Below are 21,415 nucleotides of genomic sequence, written 5' to 3' on the forward strand. Positions count from 1 at the left end.
GCTAAAGTCAAGAAATATCACATCCACCGCTTTTCCTATATCCACAGAGCCAATTATCTCATCACAGAAGACAATCAGGTTGGTCAGACGTGACTTGTCCTTGGTGAATCCATGTTGACTGTTCCTGATCACCTTCCTCTCCTCCAAGTGTTTCAAAATGGAGAGCTTCTCCCACAAGTGAGGGGAAAAATCACAGAGGTTTGTTGCAAATTTTTTTTAAAATTGAAAATCAAGACCGGAAAATCATTTGCATAACAAATGCAGGGGTCCCATGTGTGAAACGCTGGGTAAGGTGGGGTTAGGCTGTGGAGGCCTTAAAAGTGAAGACAAGTTGTTTGCGTCTGATGCAGACAAGAAGGTGAAGCCGGTGGAGAGGTGCAAAGAGGGAAGAGATGTAATCAAAGTCACAAGTCAGGAAAATGCTCCAGGCAGCAGAATTTGTCAAGGCCAGAGAGGAGACCATTGAAGCAGTTGAGACATGAAAGATAAGGGCCTGGATGAGAGTTTTAGTTGTGCGGACAGAGAGGAAAGGTCATATCTTAAGAGATGTTATGCAGGAAGAAATGCAAAGATTTAGATGTGGCCTGGAAGTGGAGATCTAAAGAGGGCCAAGTCAAAGAAAATGCCCAGGCTATGGGCCCAGGCAAAAGGGAGGATGGTGATGGTGTCCTGGAGAGAATGATTAAGAGTTCTGCTTTGGCCAGGTTGTGTTTAAGATGAAGGCTGGACATCCATGGGGAGATGTCAGAAAAATAAACTGAGATTTTGGTTCGGCCAGGGGGAGACAGGTCAGGCATGCAGAAGTAAATCTTCAAGTTATCAGCGTAATGGTGGCAGCTGGAGTTGTATTTGTGAATGTGACTGCCCAGAGACAGGATACAAAAGGAGAAATGGAAGGGGCCAAAACAGAGACCTGTAGAAACCCAAAAATGCACTGGAAGGAGATTAAGTTTATATATCGAGGATGGATTTCACATACAACCTCTCATAGACAATTGCATTGGGCTAGTTTATGGCGCCGATCCTGTCAACAGTTACCCTTGTGCTTAAATTTTATTCATGCAAGCAGTCCCATTATCTTCAATAGGGCTACTCACATATATAAAGTTAAATACATCACACATAAATATTTGCAAGATTGGAGACTAAATCCCTGTCACATAAAAACATACATTTATATTACCAGTTGTCATCAATCCCCCTGCCTGCTTCACTGAAACAGAAAATCATTTCTCTGTAATTCTTGTTGTAACTCATCACCCCCTGGGGGTCTGTCAGGATAGCAGAAATATCAGGGAATATCCACAGTAAACCCACATGTCTCCTACAGTCCCTTCCTCCCTCAGTGGAAGGTGGAAATTTTTAACATTTGAAAAAAGAAAAAGAAATGAAAGATCCCCCAACCACGAGGGGAGTTAGGTGAGTTAGCCTAACTTTATTCCTACTTGCACATGAACGGAACAATGGTAAGCTGTTTTATTTTCCCCTAAGGTTACGGAATTCCATTTGGGATGCAATGTGTGACAAAAACCCAGAATGAGAGGGGCAGCACAAAACTATTCATGGAGGAAACATAATGCTGTGGAATTCATTCCTTTAGGGCAAATAACTCTTTCTAGACCTTCAGTTTCATGATTATTCATTTCTGATGTAAATAATTTTTAATAAGAAGAGTGAGGGGTCACTACCTTTGTGCGCCAGAGGGACATCTGAGAGGTCTGAGGACTCAAAAACTCCTAACAATAAGCACAGTGTAAAGAAGGAACATACCTTGACTCACTGCCATTTTCTATTTTTTTTTAAAAGAGTTGCGAGGGGGGTGGCGGGGGGAAAATGGGAAGCAGATACAGAACCCAATATGCATGTTTTTATTGGAGGGGAAGTTCAATGTTCCCCTGTAGTAACTCAGACACAATAACTCCACTTTCTTGTGACCAGGGATCTTCCTAACAAGCATTGTGTTCCAACACAGAGCGGTCCATTCCAAACCTTAGGAAATTGGCCAGAGTGTTAAACAACTGGTGGTTAGCTAGTGGCCTAAGGGTTAAAATTTCCTCTTTTAAATTGATCTCTTTCTGAAGAGTCTATCATTTCCTTCCCCCAAACAAGGGCTGCAGGAGGACTAATATCTCACCACTGTTCTTGGGTGACCCACCAGCCAGAGGTGCTGGGTTTCTTCATGATGACAGAAGCACACATACATATCATATTATCCCTGCACCCTGCCTTCTTGTTCCTCTTTAATGAATGGACAGGGTACTCAATTATACAAAAATCCTACTCTCTGAAGCCAAAACAATGGAGCAGACATGACATGTACACGCCTGCAAGTCAAAGTACAGCCAGAAGGTCTGGTTTTCAGGTCTAAAAACCTTGATGGTGCTCCTTAAAATTAACACTGGCTGCTCTCTGTTGATATGCCTGCTGTTTACCCCAACTTTACAAGAAAGATGCATTTATAAAGACATGCTTAGGACGTTACAAGAAAATAAATGTTATCTGAGAAAAACAATTTTTAAAAACAATTATAACTGAAGGTTTTGTTTATTTTGTACAGCACAAAGCCTGGGAGATAATCTGATGGCTGTAGCACAATGGGGGTGGAACAAACAATGAACACAATCATTTTCACACCTTCTTTCACACTGCTCCTACTGTATGTTGGGATTGCCTTCTTAATTACGGTCTCCAAATGTTCCCCATCTCTGTCTCTCAAATCTCTTCTCAAACACACTTGTTTTGCATAGCATTCCACTACTATTTCAAGGGCAACGCCTCCTCATTTCACCATCCTTGTGCTATTGTTGTTGCAAGAAACATACTGTCGCTCTTAAGCTTCTGTTCCAAAGTGCATTTGCCTTCTTTTTTTATTATTTTCACAGAACTTACACTGTAAGCTCTGTAGGACAGGGACCATGTTAATTCTTTACATACCTGTACAGCTGTGGCACTTTAGAAAAATGAACAACATTACGTGAGATCACGCGCCGAGATTTCAAAAAGTAACTAGTGATACGGCGTGCCCAGTTTGAGACTAGTGAGGCTTGATTTTCAAACAGTGAACCTGAAAATCAGGTCTCTTTAACGTGTGTCAAGTTGAGCACCCAAAAACTGACACACTCAAAATCACTAAGTGCTTTTGAAAATTTTGGCCATGACTTCTAAGTGTAGCTATTCTGCAGGTACGGTACATTTTTTTAATCAGCCTGGCATGGAGAACGTTACAAAATATATTGATTTCCAAGTATCTTCTCTCCCTTCCTTATGCTTTTTCAAGAGGCTCACAGACACAGATGTTTTACTGCATCTGCATTTTAAAATGTACTTTTCTAGATGGCAGGAACCTGTTGCATGTTCAGATTAATGATGTTTTTACAGGGCGGTTTGCACCGTCTTTATCAGAAGGAAGCATCTATTCACTCAGCACAAACTCCCACCAACACTGTTCCCATGAGACACAATACAGCAGGGCACAGACAATCCAGGAAGTTTTTGGAGAGTGTTGGGGACAACTTCCTGGTGCAAGTGCTGGAGGAACCAGCTAGGGTCCGTGCTCCTCTTGACTTGCTGCTCACGAACAGGGAAGAATTGGTAGGGGAAGTAAAAGTGGGTGGCAACTTGGACAGCAGTGACCATGAGATAGTCGAGTTCGGGATGCTGGCAAAAGGAAGAAAGAATGCAGACCCAGCACTTCAGAAAAGCAGACTTTGACTCCCTCAGGGAATTGATGGGCAGGATCCCCTGGGAGGCTAATTGAGGGGGAAAGGAGTCCAGAAAAGGTAGCTGTATTTTAAAGAAGCCTTATTGAGGACACAGGAACAAACCATCCTGATGTGCAGAAAGAATAGCAAATATGGCAGGCGACCAGCTTGGCTTAACAGAGAAATCTTTGGTGAGATTAAACACAAAAAGGAAGCTTACAAGAAGTGGAAACTTGGACAGATGACTAGGGAGGAGTATAAAAATATTGCTCGAGCATGCAGGGGTGTAATCAGAAAGGCCAAAGCACAACTGGAGTTGCAGCTACCAAGGGATGTGAAGGGTAACGAGAAGGGTTTCTACAGGTATGTTAGCAACAAGAAGGTGGTCAGGGAAAGTGTGGGACCCTTACTGAATGGGGGAGGCAACCTAGTAACAGATGGAAAAAGCTGAAGTATTCAATGCTTTTTTTGCCTCGGTCTTCACAGACAAGGTCAGCTCCCAGACTGTTGTGCTGGGCAGCACAATATGGGGGGAGGTGAGCAGCCTCAGTGGTGAAAGAACAGGTTAAGGACTATTTAGAAAAGCTGGACATGCACAAGTCCATGGGGCCAGATGCAATGCATCCTAGGGTGCTAAGGGAGTTGGCTGATGTGATTGCAGAGCCATTGGGCTTATTTAGTCTGCAGAAGAGAAGAGTGAGGGGGGGATTTGATAGCAGCCTTCAATTACCTGAAGGGGGGTTCCAAAGAGGATGGAGCTCAGCTGTTCTCAGTGGTGGCAGATGACAGAACAAGGAGCAGTGGTCTCAAGTTGCAATGGGGGAGGTCTCGGTTGGATATTAGGAAAAACTATTTCCCTAGGAGGGTGGTGAAGCACTGGAATGGGTTACCTAGGGAGGTGGTGGAATCTCCATCATTAGAGGTTTTTAAGGCCCGTTTTGACAAAGCCTGGGATGATTTAGTTGGAGTTAGTTCTGCTTTGAGCCGGGGGTTGGACTAGATGACCTCCTGAGGTCTCTTCCAACCCTAATCTTCTATGATTCTGTGATGCATATCCTTGCTGTGGCTTATTCATTTAAGACCAGTATTTCTTAAATTCTTCCTAGCCATTTCCCAAATGCCAGTGAGTGTTTATTAAAAAAAAAAAAAAAAAAAGACATTTCTTAAATTCAGCAATAGTCAGCGACAATGTTTTACCTAGGATATCTTCTTCACGAATGATCTACAAAAGAGAAGAACACATTTGGGACTACACACAATCAGTAACTCTGACAGAGAAATAAGAGACAGTACAACCTTAATAGCCCTTTTTGGGAAGGGGTAATGGAGGGGAGCAGGAGAAACAGTCACAAACTGTCCTTCTTGCCAAAACACAGAAAGCTCACATCACCAATCTTTTAATATTGATTGGGCAATGACTGCTCAACCATTTCTCATGACTCAAGCTCCTATCTTATGTGAGCACATGGTAAGAACTCTTACGCAAGCCGGGAGGGCAGAAAAGGCAGCCTAAGGAGGACACTGCTGGGAATATGAAAGGAACAGAATTTCAATGCTCTATGAACCACTCAATAGAGCATCTTTACTGGCCAGGAGACAAGAACAATCACATGCTCATCACAGAGTTATTTAAAAGGGAATCTGCTTGCCAGGCTGACTGTGGTAAGGAAAGCAGCAAGCTGCTGAATTCCAATTTTTGTGTAAACACACATCCCATTATGGGCATAATGAATCATCTCATTCAGGATATCTGAAGCCAGGGTAGGTTTCCTGACAGACATTTATCAACGCTGTAGATTCTCTCTCTTTTTTCTGTCTGAGCACAAAGCAACCTTTCATTAATAGGGAACTATACGGCACAGGTTCACACTAAATACACTCTCTACCCTTATTAATTTCCTCCATAGAGAAACATGGTCACCATGGAATGATGTGCCTCTATAAGAGGGCATCTAGCATTACAGAATCTACGGGCCGGGTCCTCAAATGCAGTAAACTGGAGTAGCTCTATTGAAGTTAATGAGCTATGGGAATTTATACCAGCTGAAGTTGTGATCCTATGTTCTGAAATGTAAATCCATGACTCACCAGGAACATTTGTTAACTGTGGGTAAATTGAGGGCCATACCTTCTTAGCCCTGGTCTACACTAGGACTTTAGGTCGAATTTAGCAGCGTTAAATCGATGTAAACCTGCACCCGTCCACACAATGAAGCCCTTTATTTCGACTTAAAGGGCTCTTAAAATCGATTTCCTTACTCCACCCCTGACAAGTGGATTAGCGCTTAAATCGGCCTTGCCGGGTCGAATTTGGGGTACTGTGGACACAATTCGACGGTATTGGCCTCCGGGAGCTATCCCAGAGTGCTCCATTTTGACCGCTCTGGACAGCGCTCTCAACTCAGATGCCCTGGCCAGGTAGACAGGAAAAGAACTGCGAACTTTTGAATCTCATTTCCTGTTTGGCCAGCATGGCAAGCTGCAGGTGACCATGCAGAGCTCATCAGCAGAGGTGACCATGATGGAGTCCCAGAATCGCAAAAGAGCTCCAGCATGGACTGAACGGGAGGTACGGGATCTGATCGCTTTATGGGGAGAGCAATCCGTGCTATCAGAACTCCGTTCCAGTTTTTGAAACGCCAAAACCTTTGTCAAAATCTCCCAGGGCATGAAGGACAGAGGGCCATAACAGGGACCCGAACCAGTGCTGCGTGAAACTTAAGGAGCTGAGGCAAGCCTACCAGAAAACCAGAGAGGCGAATGGCCGCTCCGGGTCAGAGCCCCAAACATGCCGCTTCTATGATGAGCTGCATGCCATTTTAGGGGGTTCAGCCACCACTACCCCAGCCGTGTTGTTTGACTCCTTCAATGGAGATGGAGGCAACACGGAAGCAGGTTTTGGGGACGAAGAAGATGATGATGATGATGATGAGGTTGTAGATAGCTCACAGCAAGCAAGCAGAGAAACCGCTTTTCCCGACAGCCAGGAACTGTTTCTCACCCTGGACCTGGAGCCAGTACCCCCCGAACCCACCCAAGACTGCCTCCTGGACCCGGCAGGCGGAGAAGGGACCTCCGGTGAGTGTACCTTTTAAAATACTATACATGGTTTAAAAGCAAGCATGTGAAAGGATTACTTTGCCCTGGCATTCGCGGTTCTCCTGGATGTACTCCCAAAGCCTTTGCAAAAGGTTTCTGGGGAGGGCAGCCTTATTGCGTCCTTCATGGTAGGACACTTTACCACTCCAGGCCAGTAACACGTACTCGGGAATCATTGTACAACAAAGCATTGCAGTGTACGTTTGCTGGCGTTCAAACAACATCCGTTCTTTATCTCTCTGTGTTATCCTCAGGAGAGTGAGATATCATTCATGGTCACCTGGTTGAAATAGGGTGCTTTTCTTCAGGGGACACTCAGAGGAGCCCGTTCCTGCTGGGCTGTTTGCTTGTGGCTGAACAGAAATGTTCCCCGCTGTTAGCCACGGGGAGGGGGAAGGGTTGAGGGGGTAGCCATGCGGTGGGGGGAGGCAAAATGCGACCTTGTAACGAAAGCACATGTGCTATGTATGTAATGTTAACAGCAAGGTTTACCCTGAAAGAGCGTAGCCACTGTTTTATAAAATGTGTCTTTTTAAATACCGCTGTCCCTTTTTTTTTCTCCACCAGCTGCACGTGTTTCAATGATCACAGGATCTTCTCCTTCCCAGAGGCTAGCGAAGATCAGAAAGAAAAAAAAATGCACTCGTGATGAAATGTTCTCTGAGCTCATGCTGTCCTCCCACACTGACAGAGCACAGACGAATGCGTGGAGGCAAATAATATCAGAGTGCAGGAAAGCACAAAATGACCGGGAGGAGAGGTGGCGGGCTGAAGAGAGTTAGTGGCGGGCTGAAGACAGGGCTGAAGCTCAAATGTGGCAGCAGCATGATGAGAGGAGGCAGGATTCAATGCTGAGGCTGCTGGAGGACCAAACCAGTATGCTCCAGTGTATGGTTGAGCTGCAGCAAAGGCAGCTGGAGCACAGACTGCCGCTACAGCCCCTGTGTAACCAGCTGCCCTCCTCCCCAAGTTTCATAGCCTCCACATCCAGACGCCCAAGAACGCGGTGGGGGGGCCACCGGCCAACCAGCCACTCCGCCACAGAGGATTGCCCAAAAAAAAGAAGGCTGGCATTCAATAAACTTTAAAGTTGTAAACTTTTAAAGTGCTGTGTGGCATTTTCCTTCCCTCCTCCACCACCCCTCCTGGGCTACCTTGATAGTCATCCCCCTATTTGTGTGATGAATGAATAAAGAATGCATGAATGTGAAGCAACAATGACTTTATTGCCTCTGCAAGCAATGATCGAAGGGAGGAGGGGAGGGTGGTTAGCTTACAGGGAAGTAGAGTGAACCAAGGGGCGGGGGGTTTCATCAAGGAGAAACAAAGAGAACTTTCACACCGTAGCCTGGCCAGTCATGAAACTGGTTTTCAAAGCTTCTCTGATGCGTACCGCGCCCTCCTGTGCTCTTCTAACCGCCCTGGTGTCTGGCTGCGCGTAACCAGCAGCCAGGCGATTTGCCTCAACCTCCCACCCCGCCATAAACGTCTCACCCTTACTCTCACAGATATTGTGGAGCACACAGCAAGCAGTAATAACAGTGGGAATATTGGTTTCGCTGAGGTCTAAGCGAGTCAGTAAACTGCGCCAGCGCGCCTTTAAACGTCCAAATGGACATTCTACCACCATTCTGCACTTGCTCAGCCTGTAGTTGAACAGCTCCTGACTACTGTCCAGGCTGCCTGTGTACGGCTTCATGAGCCATGGCATTAAGGGGTAGGCTGGGTCCCCAAGGATACATATAGGCATTTCAACGTCCCCAACAGTTATTTTCTGGTCTGGGAATAAAGTCCCTTCCTGCAGCTTTTGAAACAGACCAGAGTTCCTGAAGATGCGAGCGTCATGTACCTTTCCCAGCCATCCCACACTGATGTTGGTGAAACATCCCTTGTGATCCACCAGAGCTTGCAGCACTGTTGAAAAGTACCCCTTGCGGTTTATGTACTCGCCGGCTTGGTGCTCCGGTGCCAAGATAGGGATATGGGTTCCGTCTATGGCCCCACCACAGTTAGGGAATCCCATTGCAGGAAAGCCATCCACTATGACCTGCACATTTCCCAGGGTCACTACCCTTGATATCAGCAGATCTTTGATTGCGTGGGCTACTTGCATCACAGCAGCCCAAACAGTAGATTTGCCCACTCCAAATTGATTCCCAACTGACCGGTAGCTGTCTGGCATTGCAAGCTTCCACAGGGCTATTGCCACTCGCTTCTCAACTGTGAGGGCTGCTCTCATCTTGGTATTCATGCGCTTCAGGGCAGGGGAAAGCAAGTCACAAAGTTCCATGAAAGTGCCCTTACGCATGTGAAAGTTTCGCAGCCACTGGGAATCGTCCCAGACCTGCAACACTATGCGGTCCCACCAGCCTGTGCTTGTTTCCTGAGCCCAGAATCGGCGTTCCACAGCATGAACCTGCCCCATTAGCACGATGATGCATGCATTGGCAGGGCCCATGCTTTCAGAGAAATCTGTGTCCATGCCCTGATCACTCACGTGACCGTGCTGACATCGCCTCCTCGCCCGGTATCGCTCTGCCAGGTTCTGGTGCAGCATATACTGCTGGATAATGTGTGTGGTGTTTAATGTGCTCCTAATTGCCAAAGTGAGCTGAGCGGCCTCCATGCTTGCCTTGGTATGGCGTCCGCACAGAAAAAAGGCGCGGAACGATTGTCTGCCATTGCTCTGACGGAGGGAGGGGCAACTGACGACACGGCTTACAGGGTTGGCTTCAGGGAGCTAAAATCAACAAAGGGGGTGGCTTTACATCAAGGAGTATTTCAGGCAGGACTTCACGGAGGGTTCCAATAAGAAATGGTGCACCTAAGTTATTGTTCTTATTGGAACAAGAAGGTTAGTCTGGCCTCTGATTGATACATGGCTAGATTTACCTCGCTGCACCTTCTCTGTGAGTGACTGCAGTGTGACCTAGAGGAATGAGTCCCCTAGACGGGTGGGGGGGGGGGGGAGCAAATGAGTACAAAACAAATCTGGTCCTCTTCTTGTTTTGATCCATTCCATCTATCTTTTACATCTTTGGCTGGCAGCAGACGGTGCAGAAGGACTGCATGCCATCCACATCTCATGGTTGCCCGGCAGAAGATGATGCAATAGGACTGCTAGCAATCAGTATCGCCTGCCTGCTCACCATAAGATGGTTCAATAGGACTGACTGCAGGACTAAAGAGAATGACCTGGTCAAGTTTCAGAGTAACAGCCGTGTTAGTCTGTATTCGCAAAAAGAAAAGGAGTACTTGTGGCACCTTAGAGACTAATCAATTTATTTGAGCATAAGCTTTCGTGAGTTACAGCTCACTTCATCGGATGCATTGGGATCTCAACACAGAATTCCAATGGGCAGCACTTGGAAAGAATGTTAAAAATTCTGTGCGGATACAAATTTATATCTGCAACCACAGATATCCATTTGTATCCACGCAGGGCTCTACAGATACCTCACCCAGGACTATGCTGGTGCATTTATTCAGTACTAACTCAGCTCAAAGAGAAGCATGCCAGGTACCAAATCATCAACACCACCTCATGCAGCACCTGCTAAAAAGTATTCTGTACAGGTCTTCTGAACAAGTAATGAACTGCTCCACTCTTGCATAGCTTGTGAACTCTTACAGGGTGACAACGTAAAGTGGAATGCCTACAGGTTATAACTGTGGGTATTCAAAAGCATCTCAATCAATCAAATTCCAGGATATGCTTTGTTTTAACAAGACACATGAACAGATACAACAATTCACTACTTTTGAATGACAGCTAGGCAATTTCCAAGCAAAAATGATCCAATAATTTCTGTACTTTGCTAAAGTGATCCAGAACACTGTGTGCCTTACACAATAACTTTCGCACTCAAGGAAGAGATTTTTCCCCCCTTCTATGACGTCTTAAAAGCTAAGATTTACTATTAATAAAGTACTGAAGTATTCATGATTTGGAAAATACCACATAAACAACTCCCTAGTTCTTCATTGGGCATCCAGCAGATAAACAGCTGCACCTAGTGGCTGAACATAGTTACAAAATTCAAAGAGCTTGCTAGGTTTCATCTGTCTCATCTGCCTGCTGCCAGCACCAAAGCTAGTGTTTCACCGTGTTGTTGGTTTTTTTAAATCTAACCCAGAAGCTTTTCAGCATAGGAACAGTACAAAAATGTCCTAATTTAAACCAGTTTAACTGGAATCAAAATGAGCTCAAAAGCTGAAGATTTTTATTAGTGCAGTTTTCTTTATGGAACAAAAATTCTGGAAGCAAATGACAATTAAAATAAAAGCATAACATGCTCTTTCTCCTCCTCTGCCAACCAGGCCTTTTTTCTGGAATACCTTTTAATGTCACCATTGGTAGCACTAACTGGCTATGGTACTCATAGGGCCCCTGTTACCATAGTATGAGTACCTCACATACTATGTGAGGCAGGGCAGTGCCATTATCCCCATTGTACAGATAGGGAAGTGAGGCACACAGAGACTAAGTGACTTGCCCAAGGTCATACAGGAAGTCTATGGCAGAGCAGGGGATTGAACTAGGTCTCCAGAGTTCCAGGCTAGAGTCCCAATCACTGGCCCATCCTTCCTCTCCAGTTACCCTGTGATGCTGAAGTGACATTTAAAAACACATGACAGCCATTGTCCCGATGCTTTGGGATTTGCTGACTCAACAAGAAACAGCATGAAATCTGTAACAATTAGATTACAGTTTTTGAGCACAAGGCAGGAGTTTTTCAACAATCTACACTGAGACACTAAGTTCAAATCAGTTGTCAATATTGCCATTTAGGCGAAGCACTCACACTCATGTGGTCATCTTGTTAAAAAAAAAACAAAACAGCAGGACGTACCAATAATTGGAGTTGTCATGGAAACTAACACAGAAAGATCCAAAGCTGCCGTGGAAATATTCACGGTGTAATTGGTGCCTGGGTGCAAATCAAGACACACCTCTGGAGTCTGTCCGTAAGTGGTGAGGTTAAAGGCCCTTTCGTGAAAGAATTCCTTCTGATACCAACGTCGACCTTGTATGTGAAACTGTAATGAAACAATCACAGTGCTGAAAATGGAAGGCTTTGACGCTTCGCATGGGTTCAATTTGTGGGATACTCTAACTAAACCATTTATCATAAACTTTATGAAGCAGTAATTGACCATATCCTTGTTGAAAATCTACATGTGCATACAAACATACTGTATTAAATTTGTTGAGCGTTACTATAATCAAAACATTTCCAGGTTTTATGAAGATACATCATGCTTGTGGCTAAACTTTAACAACGCTATAACAAAGCTAGTTCTTGCACTTCGTTTCTCTCCCCCCTCGTCCTCTTTTTTTTGGGGGGGGTAAAGGAAGCCCAGCCCCAAACCGGTTGTTTGCCAGCTAACAGAAACCAGCAGCCTACTCATGTATCTTCATTGCAGAAACAGAACATTTACAAAAGCGAACCCACGTGCATGCTGTGCAGTTATCACTTGATCCTGAAAGGTGTTCATTACTATCAAATCCTACTTAAGTCAACATAAGAACAGCCGTACTGGGTCAGACCAATGGTCCATCTAGCCCACTACCCTGTCTTCTGACAGTGGCCACTGCCAGGTGCTTCAGAGGGAATGAACGGAATGGCGGTTTAAAAATAGCCAGAGCTTCGCAAACCAGCTGAGCAGCGGGGGACAGCAGAGCAGCACACAGCAGGAGTTTGCCTGGGATTGGTGAGTATCCAAGTGCTTGTTTGCTGAGTAAGTATCTGAGTGTGTGTGTGTTTGCTGGGAGGGCAGTGTGAGAGCCTGAGCCAGTGCCTGATTGGCTGGTAGCCTGCAGGGGGCGGGCCTTGGGGCTGTCTGCTTGTTTGTTTCAGGGAAGCCTGGCGGTTTAAAAATAGCCAGAGCTTCGCGAACCAGCTGAGCGGCGGCGAACCAGCTGAGCAGCATACAGCAGGAGTTTGCCTGGGAGTTCGCCTGGAGTGAGCCCAGTGAGGCTTACATCTTGCCAACTTCTCTGAGGAAGCTCATAGTAGGAAGGTGATATGGAAGGGGGGGTTCAGCTGTTGTGACCTGCACTGGATGTGCCATGTTTGTCTTTCTTCCACAGGACAGAAGCGACTTTGTCTGTACAAAGTGCAAGCTGGTCTCCATATTGGAAGAGAAGATTGAAGGTCTGGAGCAACAGATAACAACCCTGCGTTGCATACGAGAAACGGAGGATTTCCTGGACAAAAGTCAGGATATGCTTCTACAGGCACAAAGCTCTAAAGATTTAGAGCAGGTTGCACAGCGGAGCCAAGAGGCCAGTGAAGAGGCTTGGCAACATGTGACCTCCAGAAGAAGAAGGAGGGATGTCCGGGTTTCAGCAACGCAGACACAGGTAACTAACCGCTTTCATGTTCTCTCCACAGGTACTAATGCGGAGAGTGGACCAGATGATACGTCTGAGGGAAGGGAGCAGAAGGAGACTCCGCTGGTTGGAAGGCATGAGATGCACTGTCCTGAGATGGGGGGGTTCCACGACCACTACTCCCAAGAGAAGGAGGCGGGTGGTGGTGGTCGGGGACTCTCTCCTCCGGGGGACTGAGTCATCTATGTGCCGCCCTGACTGGGAAAACCGAGAAGTCTGCTGCTTGCCAGAGGCTAAGATTCGTGATGTGACGGAGAGACTGCCGAGACTCATCAAGTCCTTGGATCGCTACCCCTTCCTGCTTCTCCACGTGGGCACCAATGATACTGCCAAGAATGACCTTGAGCGGATCACTGCGGACTACGTGGCTCTGGGAAGAAGGATAAAGGAGTTTGAGGCGCAAGTGGTGTTCTCGTCCATCCTCCCCGTGGAAGGAAAAGGACGGGGCAGGGACCGTCGGATCGTGGAAGTCAACGAATGGCTACGCAGGTGGTGTCGGAGAGAAGGCTTTGGATTCTTTGACCATGGGATGGCGTTCCATGAAGGAGGAGTGCTGGGCAGAGATGGGCTCCATCTTACGAAGAGAGGGAAGAGCATCTTTGCGAGCAGGCTGGCTAACCTAGTGAGGAGGGCTTTAAACTAGGTTCACCGGGGGAAGGAGACCAAAGCCCTGAGGTAAGTGGGAAAGCGGGATACCGGGAGGAAACACAGGCAGGAACATCTGTGAGGGGCGGGCTCCTGCCTCATACTGAGAAGGAGGGGCGATCAGCAGGTTATCTCAAGTGCTTGTATACAAATGCACAAAGCCTTGGAAACAAGCAGGGAGAACTGGAGGTCCTGGTGATGTCAAGGAATTATGACGTGATTGGAATAACAGAGACTTGGTGGGATAACTCACATGACTGGAGTACTGTCATGGATGGTTATAAACTGTTCAGGAAGGACAGGCAGGGCAGAAAAGGTGGGGGAGTAGCACTGTATGTAAGGGAGCAGTATGACTGCTCAGAGCTCCGGTACGAAACTGCAGAAAAACCTGAGTGTCTCTGGATTAAGTTTAGAAGTGTGAGCAACAAGGGTGATGTAGTGGTGGGAGTCTGCTATAGACCACCGGACCAGGGGGATGAGGTGGATGAGGCTTTCTTCCGGCAACGCGCAGAAGCTACTAGATCGCACGCCCTGGTTCTCATGGGTGACTTTAATTTTCCTGATATTTGCTGGGAGAGCAATACAGCGGTGCATAGACAATCCAGGAAGTTTTTGGAAAGCATAGGGGACAATTTCCTGGTGCAAGTGCTAGACGAGCCAACAAGGGGGGGAGCTTTTTTTGACCTGCTGCTCACAAACAGGGAAGAATTAGTGGGGGAAGCAAAAGTGGACGGGAATCTGGGAGGCAGTGACCATGAGTTGGTTGAGTTCAGGATCCTGACGCAGGGAAGAAAGGTAAGCAGCAGGATACGGACCCTGGACTTCAGGAAAGCAGACTTCAACTCCCTCAGGGAGCGGATGGGTAGGATCCCCTGGGGGACTAACATGAAGGGGAAAGGAGTCCAGCAGAGCTGGCTGTATTTCAAGGAATCCCTGTTGAGGTTACAGGGACAAACCATCCCGATGAGTCGAAAGAATAGTAAATATGGCAGGCGACCAGCTTGGCTTAACGGTGAAATCCTAGCGGATCTTAAACATAAAAAAGAAGCTTACAAGAAGTGGAAGGTTGGACATATGACCAGGGAAGAGCATAAAAATATTGCTCGAGCATGTAGGAATGAAATCAGGAGGGCCAAATCGCACCTGGAGCTGCAGCTAGCAAGAGATGTCAAGAGTAACAAGAAGGGTTTCTTCAGGTATGTTGGCAACAAGAAGAAAGCCAAGGAAAGTGTGGGCCCTTTACTGAATGAGGGAGGCAACCTAGTGACAGAGGATGTGGAAAAAGCTAATGTGCTCAATGCTTTTTTTGCCTCTGTCTTCACTAACAAGGACAGCTCCCAGACTGCTGCGCTGGGCATCACAACATGGGGGGTAGATGGCCAGCCCTCTGTGGAGAAAGAGGTGGTTAGGGACTATTTAGAAAAGCCGGACGTGCACAAGTCTATGGGGCCGGACGAGTTGCATCCGAGAGTGCTAAAGGAATTGGCGGATGTGATTGCAGAGCCATTGGCCATTATCTTTGAAAACTCGTGGCGAACGGGGGAAGTCCCAGATGACTGGAAAAAGGCTAATGTAGTGCCAATCTTTAAAAAAGGGAAGGAGGAGGATCCTGGGAACTACAGGCCAGTCAGCCTCACCTCAGTCCCCGGAAAAATCATGGAGCAGGTCCTCACAGAATCAATCCTGAAGCACTTACACGAGAGGAAAGTGATCAGGAACAGTCAGCATGGATTCACCAAGGGTAGGTCATGCCTGACTAATCTAATAGCCTTCTATGATGAGATTACTGATTCTGTGGATGAAGGGAAAGCAGTGGATGTATTGTTTCTTGACTTTAGCAAAGCTTTTGACATGGTCTCCCACAGTATTCTTGTCAGCAAGTTAAAGAAGTATGGGCTGGATGAATGCACTATAAGGTGGGTAGAAAGTTGGCTAGATTGTCGGGCTCAACGGGTAGTGATCAATGGCTCCATGTCTAGTTGGCAGCCGGTGTCAAGTGGAGTGCCCCAGGGGTCGGTCCTGGGGCCGGTTTTGTTCAATATCTTCATAAATGATCTGGAGGATGGTGTGGATTGCACTCTCAGCAAATTTGCAGATGATACTAAACTGGGAGGAGTGGTAGATAGGCTGGAGGGCAGGGATAGGATACAGAGGGACCTAGACAAATTGGATGATTGGGCCAAAAGAAATCTGATGCGGTTCAATAAGGATAAGTGCAGGGTCCTGCACTTAGGACGGAAGAACCCAATGCACAGCTACAGACTAGGGACCGAATGGCTAGGCAGCAGTTCTGCGGAAAAGGACCTAGGGGTTACAGTGGACGAGAAGCTGGATATGAGTCAACAGTGTGCCCTTGTTGCCAAGAAGGCCAATGGCATTTTGGGATGTATAAGTAGGGGCATAGCGAGCAGATCGAGGGACGTGATCGTTCCCCTCTATTCGACATTGGTGAGGCCTCATCTGGAGTACTGTGTCCAGTTTTGGGCCCCACACTACAAGAAGGACGTGGATAAATTGGAGAGAGTCCAGCGATGATTAGGGGTCTGGAACACATGACTTATGAGGAGAGGCTGAGGGAACTGGGATTGTTTAGTCTGCGGAAGAGAAGAATGAGGGGGGATTTGATAGCTGCTTTCAACTACCTGAGAGGTGGTTCCAGAGAGGATGGTTCTAGACTATTCTCAGTGGTAGAAGAGGACAGGACAAGGAGTAATGGTCTCAAGTTGCAGTGGGGGAGGTTTAGGTTGGATATTAGGAAAAACTTTTTCACAAGGAGGGTGGTGAAACACTGGAATGCGTTACCTAGGGAGGTGGTAGAATCTCCTTCCTTGGAAGTTTTTAAGGTCAGGCTTGACAAAGCCTTGGCTGGGATGATTTAGTTGGGGATTGGTCCTGCTTTGAGCAGAGGGTTCGACTAGATGACCTCCTGAGGTCCCTTCCAACCCTGATATTCTATGATTCTATGAAAACAGGGCAATCATTGCGTGATCCATCCCATCATCCCCTCCCAGCTTCTGATAGTCAGAGGCTAGGGACACTCAGATCATGTGGTTGCACCGCAGACCACTTTGGCTAATAGCCATTGATTGACCTACCCTTGAAGAACTAATCTAATTTTCTTTTGAACTCTGTGCCTTCACAACATCCCCTGGCAACAAGTTCCACAGGGTGACTGTGCATTGCGAGAAGAAGTATTTCCTTTTGTTTGTTTTAAACCTGTTGCCTGTTAGTTTCATTGGACGACCCCTACAGCTCACTTCATCGGATGCATAAAGTGGAATGTGTTTATATATAAAATCTGCTCACTGTACTTTCCACTTTATGCATCCGATGAAGTGAGCTGTAGCTCACGAAAGCTTATGCTCAAATAAATTGGTTAGTCTCTAAGGTGCCACAAGTACTCCTTTTCTTTTTTAATCATTTTTGTTGCCCTTCTCTGTACTTTTTCCAGTTCTAATATATCCTTTTTTAGATGGGGTGATCAGAACTGCATGCAGTATTCAAGGTATGGGCGTACTTGGATTTAAATAGAAGCATTATGACATTTTCTGTTTTATTATCTATCCCTTTCCTAATGGTTCCTAAAATGGTTAGCTTTTTTGACTGCTGGTGCACATTGAGAGGATTTTTTCAAAGAACTATGCACGATTGCAAGATCTCTTTCCTGAGTGGTAATAGCCAATTTGAACCCTCTTTTTTTGGATGCGTAGTTGGGATTATGTTTTCTAATTGGAACAACTTTGCATTTATCAACATTGAATTTCATCTGCAATTTTGTTGCCCAGTCACCCAGTTTTGTGAGATCCCTTTGTAATTCTTCACAGTCTGCTTTGGACTGAACTACATTGAGTAATTTTGTATCGTCTGCAAATTTTGCCACTTCTCTCTTTTTCCAGATCATTTATGAATATGTTGAACAGCACTGGTCCCAGTACAGACCCCTGGGGGGACACCACTATTTACCTCTCTCTCCCCTGAAAATTGGCCATTTATTCCTACCCTTTGTTTCCTGTCTTTTAACCAGTTACTGATCCATGACAGGATCTTCCCCTTTTCCTTTGCGTGCTTAGTTTGCTTAAGAGCCATTGGTGAGGGACCTTGCCAAAGGCTCTCTGAAAGTCCAAGTATGCTACATCCACATGAAATGAGAATGCCCAGTCCCTCACAGAACCAAGTTATAGACAGCTGGGCTTGTATGTATGCTTGTAGTCATGCGTATTTTCCACTGCTCTGGTCTCAAATAGTCGTAATGTTAATAACTCCAAACAAACAATTTCACACCTATCAATTCTCAGTTATTTGAGTAAGAAAAAAACAGACTGCATGCTCTGTTTAAATCTCACAGGCCGTCCCTCAGCTAGAGGGATGCAATAAACTCTGGATAATCTCTAACTGCGGGAAACTTTAGATAAGAGCAGCCAGTCCCGGGCCCACCACAGACAGCTTCAGTGGAGGCTCCACAGCGGGGTGAGGGGATCATCGAGACTACGTGGCAAGGAATATTGGCCTGTTTGAGTTTGTGTAAAGAATGAGGAATTGCTGAAGGTTGGTGAGGAACAGAGCAGTAGAAAGGAAGAAACAAACAACAAGCACGAAGCAGAGGTGAGCAAGAAACAACAAAAAGCATGGTTGTGTGTATTCTTTTTCAAACAATGATCCACTGGCCCTTTTAATTTTCTTATGATGCTGCATGCTAGGTTCCCCTGTTACTGTGACTCAATGCCATGCAAGAAGAGTGGAGACCCGAAAAGCAACAATGCATGAAGACTCTGGTTTGCCAATATTTGATGGGTTTTAATTTTGTTTTTAAATAAAACATTCAAAATATGTATCACTTACTGAATAGATTTCTCTCCTATCAGCGCTCCTTATGCTTCGCCTCCATGTCAAGCAGGTGTCGTTAAGTATCCTCATATTACTGAAGGCTTCCTTTACTGCAGAGAGAGTGAGACAGGGGGAAGCCTCATAACTAAAAACATTTTAAAAAATCTTCCTGTAACATTATTGATCATGACTGGCTTTAAATGATAAGGTCTGAGTCTGTTTTTACTTTAGAGGATCCAGTGTTATTAGGAGGGAGTGGAACCTCATTCCTTTTTGAGTGCCCAAATATTGTAAATCAAGTATAAAATTTTTAAATGAAATTACGGTTTTAAAAAACCAAACATAGTATTAAAGGGAATTTTAAAGCCTCCCCACAGATTAAGGTAAACTTCAGATGCCTAAGGTCCAGGAGAGGATGTGGTTTTAGAAGGGCGACTTGGCTCTCTCCTTTTACAATCAAAATAATAGCGGTAAGCAACAGCTTTGCGGAAACAGCGTTTTCCACTCGTCAAACATTTCTGTTTTAAAACCTGCTCCCTGCTACGTACGGGCCAAAAAGACACAGACAATAGGAGCAGTTCTCATCAAACCAGTAGGAGGGAAGGATGGGCACCTGGCTTCTTGTCAAATTACACCCGGGCTTTTGTGGCACTTCCAAAAGGAATCGCTATTGAGAGTGGTAAATTCTGTGTGTGTTACTGCAGAGCTGAAAGTGCCCATTGGCTGTTGCTGTGGTACCAGTGCATTGGTTGCTGGAGATACCTTCCCAGAGGAGCAATGCAGTAGGTACTGGAGTGCAATGGGTATTTTGCTTTCAGCTCATCTCAACTCTTTGCACCGCTAATGCAGATGACAAACATTATGAGCCAGATTTTCAAGACTGCTCATCACCCACAAGTGGGGTCATATTTTCAAAAGTGCTCAGTACCCAGCTATGCCCAGTATTCCCACATCTTAAAAACCTGGCCACTTGTGCAAGTGCCTAAGTGAGAGCTGATGGGTGATGAGCAGTCTTGAAAATCTGGCTTTATCCCCGTTTTTCATAAAATGTGGAGTTGGGGGCAGAGATTCCTCAAACTACTTATATTCCAAAAAGGCCTCTTCCTTTCCGTGAATAAACAAAATATTAAACATCAAATGTTTCAGGCTTTGATGAGCCAAAAACAACATACACAAGTTTTGTTTAGGAACTAAGACCTACCTTTCCACTGAAAGAACAGTTCTATTCATATAGGTTACATTCCTCAAAAACAGTATCTCAAAAACACTTAGCACATGGAGTATCAGCTTATCAGGAAGGTATTTTAAAATATTCATTACTTCACAGTCACACTCAAAAACACTTAGATTTCTGAGGGTACCATTTGGACAAACAAGGGCAAAGAAATTCCGATACAGTATCCTTAGTGTTTACAGTTATGCTTAGCCATTGCAGCACATCCACAATGAAAAAAAATGGTGCACCGTTGCAATTCTTAAGCATAAAGATGTGCGTGAAGGGAACAACGCCAGTCGCAGTAGAACCTCAGAGTTACGAACACCTCGGGAATGGAGGTGGTTTGTAACTCTGAACAAAACGTTATGGGGGTTCTTTCAAAAGTTTACAACTGAACATTGACTTAATACAGCTTTGAAATTTTACTATTGTGACAGGGTCGGGCCGGATGGCTACAGGAGAGTGATAGAAGGCTGATATATTAGCCCCAGGTTAAGTAGGTCCCTGTTCCCTGGGTAAGGTACCAGGGAAGGTTCCAGAACAATCAGGAACCTTCTGGAAACAATTAAGACAGACAGGCTGATTAGAACACCTGCAGCCAATCAAGAAGCTGCTAGAATCAATTAAGGCAGGCTAATCAGGGCACCGGGGTTTAAAAAGGAGCTCACTTCAGTTTGTGGTGTGCGTGTGAGGAGCTGGGAGCAAGAGGCACTAGGAGCTGAGAGTGAGAAGGCAGACTGTTGGAGGACTGAGGTGTACAAGCATTATCAGACACCAGGAGGAAGGTCCTATGGTGAGGATAAAGAAGGTGTTGGGAGGAGGCCATGGGGAAGTAGCCCAGGGAGTTGTAGCTGTCGCACAGCTGTTCCAGGAGGCACTCTAGACAGCTGCATTCCACAGGGCCCTGGGCTGGATCCCGGAGTAGAGGGCGGGCCCGGGTTCCCCCCAAACCTCCCAACTCCTGATCAGACACAGGAGGAGTCAACCTGGACTGTGAATTCAGAAAAACGGCCAAGCTGAGGGCTGCCGTGAATCTCCAAGGCGAGCAAATCCGCCGATAAGTGCGAGACCCACCAAGGTAGAGGAGGAACTTTGTCACACTATGCAGAAGAAAATAGCTGCTTTTAATATTTAATTTAATATAAATGAAACAAGCACAGAACCAGTTTCCTTACCTTGTCAAAAAAAATTTAAAACGTTCCCCTTATATTTTTGGTAGTCTACGCTTAACACAGTACTGTACTGTATTTGCTTTTTTTCCCCCTTCTGCTGCTGCCTGATTGCAAACCTACGATTCCAAATGAGATGTGTGGTTGACTGGTCAGTTCATAACTCTGGCGTTCATAACTCTGAGGTCCTACTGTACCTCCCTTTTGATTACTTATGCCAGGCAGCTTAAAAATATGGCAACAATGTGTGGGTGTACACAAATTTAAAATCAAGTACCACACAAGGTATTTTTGGCCATTCTTGCTACACCCTCAGAAGCTTCTGTTACATCTTTCAGCACACAGGTTAGCTGAATGGGACAAA

General features: G+C 45.8%; 1 protein-coding gene across 12 annotated transcripts in view; it reads right to left on the reverse strand.

Annotated features, from left to right (window-relative positions):
• SUSD1 (sushi domain containing 1) overlaps window positions 1–21,415 on the reverse strand; it is a 102,264-nt gene that overhangs the window by 23,796 nt on the left and 57,053 nt on the right. For 11 of the 12 annotated variants that reach the window (XR_006290865.1, XR_006290864.1, XR_006290863.1 and 8 more), the window contains 2 exons: window positions 18,682–18,776; window positions 11,654–11,840 (listed from right to left, as the gene is read on the reverse strand). Coding sequence is in view for 8 of the 12 variants with exons in the window: in XM_043546535.1 (XP_043402470.1) it covers window positions 11,654–11,840; window positions 18,682–18,776 (282 nt within the window). In the remaining 4 variants the exon portion in view is untranslated. Of the gene's footprint in view, window positions 1–4,898; window positions 4,924–11,653; window positions 11,841–18,681; window positions 18,777–21,415 lie in introns of all 12 variants that reach the window. The other variant, XM_037902134.2, reaches the window with a different exon arrangement.

Source organism: Chelonia mydas, chromosome 5 (assembly GCF_015237465.2).
Source record: "Chelonia mydas isolate rCheMyd1 chromosome 5, rCheMyd1.pri.v2, whole genome shotgun sequence".
In the NCBI taxonomy this organism is placed as follows: Eukaryota; Metazoa; Chordata; order Testudines; family Cheloniidae; genus Chelonia; species Chelonia mydas.